At 33.6% G+C, this 7,242-nt stretch overlaps 1 protein-coding gene across 2 annotated transcripts; it reads right to left on the reverse strand.

The window, feature by feature from the left end:
* Positions 1-4,983: 4,983 nt before the first annotated feature.
* LOC118733981 lies at positions 4,984-6,189 on the reverse strand. Of its 2 annotated transcripts, XM_036463645.1 has the most exons (3): positions 5,960-6,189; positions 5,714-5,894; positions 4,984-5,653 (listed from the first exon to the last, which is right to left on the reverse strand). In XM_036463645.1, coding segments are annotated over exons 1-3 (753 nt in total). In that variant the 5' UTR covers positions 5,962-6,189; the 3' UTR covers positions 4,984-5,083. The 2 variants fall into 2 exon arrangements, with proteins under 2 accessions (XP_036319538.1, XP_036319537.1); XM_036463644.1 differs by having other exon boundaries at positions 4,984-5,894.
* Positions 6,190-7,242: the final 1,053 nt, after the last annotated feature.

Consider the following 7,242-nt stretch of genomic DNA (forward strand, 5'->3'; position numbering starts at 1 on the left):
ATTAGGGCAAGGTGCAGGAATAGTACTTTCAGGGATGGTAGTCTGTAGTTCTAGCTTTAATTTATACCCTACGTGAAAGGTTCTATCACCTTTTGCTTAATTGCGGTAGGAACTCAAACTTCCCAAAATCAGTTATTCCTGTTCAACAAATGACTATAAGTGACCATCAAGCAAAGGTGCGGAAACTTGAAAGGATAGTGTTCGAGATTTTTAGCTTTAATCAAAGCCTAAGTGAAAGGTTCTACCACCCTTTGTTTCTTTGCTAGAGCTTCCCAAATATTGAAAAAAAACGTGATTTTTTTACACTTTGACCTCGTTTTTTCTTAAAATCTGCATCTGGATTCGTAATCAGCACACAAAAATTCGGCAAAAATAGCGTTAACATTTGCTGCATCAACTTTTTTCCCATTTTTGTTGGCCTGTGTAATAAGTATTGTTAAATAGCCAATACCCGCCGCCTTCAAACACATTTCGAACTGTAAAACAATGACTCGATTCTATTCTACGCATATCTATAATACGGGTACCGAATTTTCGAATAGGTCGGTCCCTGGCCCACTTAACGGAAAAAATTAATCCTATATACTAATCTAGGCACAAGGCAACCAACGAACCAAATGCATTTTTTTTAACGTAGCTCGACCCCTGCGTCACCTATCGGAAAAATTAAAGTTTTGTGCACTCCTTGTGCTAAACACCTTTCCAAAAAAGCAGCTCCCATTCGAATCAGTTATGAAACATAGGAGAAAATTGTTCCCAATTGATTCATGCTTCCAATGAATTTCACAATTATCCGAAATTTTCCACGCTTTCGTCGAAAAAAATTAAATTTTTTCGCATTCTTCCGGATTTTTCCGAGCTTTCCACTTGGAATTTTCTATTTTTCCATTCGAATGCCATTCCGAAGGAATTCCACACAAAATTCCATACAAAAAAATCAATTTTCAATTTTTCCAATTTTCCGACTTTCCCGGAGGGTTTTCCAAAAATTTCTTTCGTAAAAACCTTCTCCTGGCACTTACGAATAACAAAAAAAAAAAATGTTAGCCAAATCGGCCCAACCGTTCTCAATTAATGAATTACTATACATTTTTCACACCATTTTTATATATATAGATTGATAGTTAAAATATACATAAATGAAGATACTGGAATCACTATTATGGAACCATGTATGTGCTCTAAAAGAACAAACTGACCGTATGATGCACGGTTTAAAAACTTTATGTTTCGTATACAAGGGCGTAGCCAACTTTTCACCTAGGGAGGCAGGAGTTTATATAGAGAGAAAAAATGTTTTTAATAATTTTTTTTGTGTATATAAATAGCAATTTTCGGGTTTAAGAAAGTATAAATTTTCTGGTATCCTTTACAACGATATACATTTTTTAGAAACCGGTTTGCAATTTTTTTGTTAAAATTTTTTTTATAAAAAAGTTTTTTTTTGCTTTTAATTGTCTTTCTCAAATTTTTATATGCGAAGTACACAAATATGCATACCGGAAGAATGGGAGTTTAATCGCCTTAACAACGATACTAAATTTTTAAAAATCGGTTGGTAATTTTTTTATAATTTTTTTTTTTTATAAAAAAAGGTAGTTTTTCCTTTTAAGTGTTTTTTCTCAAATTTTTATATATGTACGAATTATACAAATACGCATACCAGAAGAAAGAAGGCTTGATTGCGTCTACAACGGTATCAATTTTTTTGAAAATCGGTTGGGAATTTTTTTGTTTAAAATCATTTCTTTTTATAAAAAAAAGGTATTATATAAAAAAAGGCTTACTTTTACTTATCATATGTGTGGTGTAGAACAAATTTCAAATTAGTTTTTTGAGTTTTAAACACTTATTGTTCACATTTTCACAAATGTCTAAAATTTCCTCTAAAAAATTTTCGTTTAAATTTACGCATATAAAGAGAGGTAACCTCCTTTCCTAGTGTGTGCAAAATTAAACAATGTCTGTTTACTTTTACATATCAAATTTGTCACGTAGCGCACACAAGGGGTGGGTTTTGGGGCTAAATTTCTTGTGCGTCATTTTGTAAGAATTTTTCTTTTTTTGATGTAATGTGTAAAATTATTTTATTTTCTTTTTTTCTTGAGAGCTCTTTAAAGTTTAACTGCGAATGAAAACATTGTCCTAAAAATATGCAATGCATACTCACTTACTGTTGCTTTTTACAGCCTAAAAAAGTTTACCACTGATATGTACTTAATAAGCATTCGAAGATTTAATTTGCTAACTTCGAATTCGTTCCACCAAAATGAGCTACATGATAAAAATACAAGTTCAGTTAAATTTTCGTTATTCGAATTATTAAAAAATGAGAAACCAGAAATCGACGAAAATTAATAAAAAAGTGTAAAAATTTCGTGAAATTAATTAATTAATTTGTATTAAAATTCTTTTGTAAAATTTTGTATTACTTTTGAAAGTTGAGTGCATCTTTTACCGTTAATTTTTTCATGATTTAATGATCGGATGTAGACGAAATTACGAGACGACCCTTAAGGTACCATCTTTCCGGTAAAAAAAATAATTATTGGAATCGGTTCACACGGTACAAAGTTATGCGGTGGAATAAATAAAAGAAGTAAAAATACTCCGAAGAATTGATAACCTCCCCTTTTTTGAAGCCGGTTAAAAATGTCTGATTTCTTTGTAATTTTTATGTAAATAAAATGCAATTGATGATACTTTAAAAAGTTTATTTATTTATTTCATACTGTAAATAAAACTTCATAAATGTATTTTAAAGAGCGAATTTTCAGTATTTGCTAAAGATATAAGTATATTTAGAAGTATAAACCCTTTCCCCCCAAAAATATATTATATATATTTATTATTTGTAAAAAATATATTTTTACTTTCAAAATGTTTGTAATTTTAAACATTTCGTGTGTATATTTTAAACAACTCATGTTCAAAATCAAATCTTGAACATCTTGTGCGTATACTTGAACAGATTCTGGTTGAAAAATAAACACTTTTCAGTAGTAGTTTTACATGCACTTTTTAGAGTGTATATTTGGTGACAGGTAAAAAGATCAACGGAAATAAGGTCAATTGACTTATTTTCAAAAGCGAAATAATGTCGACAAAAATTTGGAAATAAAGTCATTGACTCTATTTCCTCATTCAAATGGAAATAGCGTCAACAATGCTTAAAGTATGTCGATGCATAGAAAAAAATGTTGTTCGTACAATATGTTGTTTTTAATAGCTGAAAAAGGTTATTGCCAAATCCTCAGTGTGGTGCTATTAATCCACACAATCATCAACTACTACCAATTGATTTTATAAAAAAAAATTTAATTACGAATTTAGTAAAAACACGATGCGAAAAACCAAACGCAAAACGCAGCTGAAATAAATACGAGAAATATTTGAAGAAATACAGGGCTGTCATGGAATCCCCGTCGGTTTTGGATTTTATCGGAATTGCAAACCGATATTGATTTCACTACGTGTCATGAAACCGTGTCGGTTTTGCTTTTTTCGAATATAAACAAAACCGATGTTCGAACAGCTGTTTTGTTGTGGATCGCAAATTTTATTTTCGCTTTTTTGACAAAAATTTGTGAAATTCAATTGTTTTCTTCAATAAATTATAAAAATTGAATAAAAATAAAAGTATATGAGTAAAAAATGGCATCTGCAGTTGTAGCGTTCATGTTGATGGAAGAAGGAAGTTGCGAGAAGGTCAAAAGGAAAATTTTTAGGGATTGCAGCAACCCGCTTGAGCTGCCGGAGACAGCGTAAGTAGATTTATTGCAAGGTGCGCTTGTAAATACTTATAGGATATTTGCAGGTTCATAGCGTGTTATAGGCTAAATAAAGAGGCTTTCCAAATGGTGCTTGACACTATTGGCGGACACTTGACACGATCTCAAGTTCCACCAGTACTGCAGCTAGCAGCTACGTTGCGATTTTTAGCTGAAGGATCTTATCAAAGATCAGTTGGAAACGATTCCAGCATTAGTGTAGCTAGGAGCACGGTGTCAACGATTTTGGGTGATGTGCTTACGATTATGAATCAGTTGCTTTGTCCAGAGTGGATAAAACTAGAAATGGACTTCAACGAAAAACGCAGATCGAGAGGCTATTTTTATACGAAGTGCAAAATTCCCTCGATAATTGGCTGTATCGACGGGACACACATTAAAATCATCAAGCCGAGTACTGATGAACATTTATTTTATAATCGAAAGGGATATTTCAGTTTGAATGCCATGATTGTAAGTACACGTGAAAACTGATTTACTTATAAACATTCATTTGTGTGTTTACGTTTAGATTTGTGATGGTGACATGAAAATTCGAGCAGTCGATGCACGGTATCCCGGCTCTAGCCATGACTCATTCGTATGGAATATTAGCAGAGCCAGGAATTATTTCGTTCAGATGTATGAGTCAGGGGGCCGGACATCTAAATTACTGGGAGATTGTGGTTATGGCATAGAACCTTTTTTATTGACACCCTATAGAGATCCACACTACAATTCCCAGGAATATAAATTTAATTTGGCCCATACATCGGGTCGAAATATTGTGGAGCGAACAATAGGAGTTTTTAAAGGGAGATTTCGCTGTTTATTAAGTACATTACACTACCGTCCAGAAAAAGTAGTGAAAATTGTAAATGTCTGCGCTGCGCTGCATAACATCTGCAGAAACTACAAAATAGAGCATAATGAAGACGATCAACCAGCACCATCCAATGATATTGAAGGGAATATAGAATCTCCACAAAACACGACACTGCAAAGTGAAGGCAGAAGGATCAGGGATGAAATAGCAAACACTTTATAACAAAGAAGATATGGTGTTTCAGTATAATAATTCATATTTATTTGTCACAACACATACATATATATATTTATATACACTTATAAAAGAAATTAAAAAGATATATATTCATGAAAACAAAAAAAAATTCATTAAAAAACTATATAAGAAAATAAGGTAAAATTTCAGTCATTTCTTTACTAATCCTAATGTACATATCCAGGTACTATATTAATTACACTTCCTTGCAGAAAATGCTTTTCTGGTTTGACCATAAAAATTCACTTGTTCACTTTTTATTCTTCTCAAAATCAAATTTCTGTAGGTCGAGATCAAGTTGTTGCTTTTTTATTTCATTTTTTTCTTGTAATGCCCTCAAGACTTTTGAATTGATACGGACATATTCATTTTTAAGCTCGGAAACTGCATTTGCAGTTGCATCATTGCCTTTTTCAATTGCCCTATAAATACGTCTGAGGCTGCTGGCGTTTTCCTTTTCTACTTTCACGAGCTTGTCCAATCGTTCAGTTATCTCTAACTTCCTTTCATTATCCTCATCAAGGAATTTTTTTAAGCGTACCCCAGTGCTTTCAGTCCTTTGCCTCTTAGGCGTGCTGGCAACTGGAGACGCTTGTCGCTTCGAAGACGTTGATGGCGTTTCATCATCACTTTTATTAGGGGGACCAGGATCATTGCCAGGTACACCTACCACGCTCTTTGTCATTGCACAAATTCTTACTATGGCCTCTTCCGCTTGTGACAATTGCTGCTTGGAAAAGGGTCCCCCGCCAGTTGCTCGAGACTCGGAGTTGTTATGCGCTAACTTTTTTTTAACGTCGCTCTTCCACTCCGTCCAAGTCTGAAAATATATAAGAAATTGTAATTTTAAGGCCCAATTTTTAGTACTAAAAACTTTTACCTTCTTCCATCCATTCGCATCCTTTTGTGGTGGACCGGCACTGTTCAGCGACTCTATCAACACTTCCCAAAGAGCATCCAAGCTTGGTTTATCCCTTTTCGTGAATCCCTTCGCAATATCAGGATACCTCTGCATAAACTCGATGAAAATACTGATCTGCGTTGCATTTTTATGTTTTCCCCTAGTATGAATAAAAATATGAGCCTCATTAATATATATTTTTATTTAAAACCATCATTTACTCACATTTTTATTAAATTTTCTACCTGCAAGTGAAAAAAAATTATATGCAAAGAAAATCCAATAGCTATGAGCTGCTTGGTTTGTTTCCGATAGCAAAACCGATAACAATTGTTCCTGTGACACCTAAAACTGACACTAATTCCGATTCGAACTTAAAACCGATAACATTGGATTTCATGACATCTAATCGATTTTTTGTCGCTTTCAAATTCAATTCCGACAACAATTGGATTCCATGAGAGCCCTGATAGTGTAGAAATGATCCAGAACTTGCAAAACATGTTTCGTTTCCACAAAAATAAAGCGAACACTATTAAATTGAAGAAACAGTCCATGTCCAAAAACCCCGAAGGAACACTGAAAGAATTCTGTGTTTTAAATTAGCATATTTTGAACGAATTCGGAATGCCTAAGGTGGAAAACAAACCAATCTTTCTATAAGGAAACAATTATAGAAAAGGAATATTCTTACACTGTATTCATGTCTCCGCCAGCAATTTGTGACGACATCATTTAAAAGCAGCTACGGAGAACGACGACGCTATTTATTAGATGGCACATTCAAACAGGCCAATGTGCCAAAATGCGGGTATAAACAATTATTGATTATTTATAGATCATGTAAGTTAATTGATTGGTTTTTACACACTTTTGAAACACAAATTATATGCTTTTTTACTGCAGACAAGTTGTCGCGGCGTACCGTGACGTGGTGTGTCGCGCCGGGGGCGCGGGTTACGCGGGGCACGCGATGTGGCGCGCGGACGCTGGCCGTCGCGTAGCTAAGCAAATTTAATGTTTGAAAGAGCAATAATGTCAATGTATTTTATTTCGCTTTTGAAAAGGTAACGCACTAGGGTGGGAAATAGAGTCAATTGACCTTATTTCCGTTGATCTTATTACCTGTCACCACGATATTTGGCTCCTAGTTTCATGAATGTATTCGTGTGTTTTAAAAATTTTTGGTTTTTGTTGCACGGTTTAATAGTACCCTGTTGTTTATTTAACAATATTTAACCGACTTCCAAAAAAGGAGGAGGTTATCAGTTCGTCGGAATATATTTTTTTTATGTATGTTACCGCATAACTTTGCACCACGTCAACCGATTTCAATAATTCTTTTTGTAACGGAAAGGTAGTGTCTCAGAGGTGGTCCCATACTAATTTGGTTTAGATCCGATCATTGGTACATGAAATATATAGATATATATATATTTTTTTTAAGTCGGTTTTTTTTTTGCTAAAAATTACTTGTTTAAAGTAACCATTATTTTACTTATTTTTTT

Source organism: Rhagoletis pomonella, unplaced genomic scaffold (assembly GCF_013731165.1).
Source record: "Rhagoletis pomonella isolate Grant_MI unplaced genomic scaffold, Rhpom_1.0 Rhpom_scaffold_00002, whole genome shotgun sequence".
In the NCBI taxonomy this organism is placed as follows: domain Eukaryota; kingdom Metazoa; phylum Arthropoda; class Insecta; order Diptera; family Tephritidae; genus Rhagoletis; species Rhagoletis pomonella.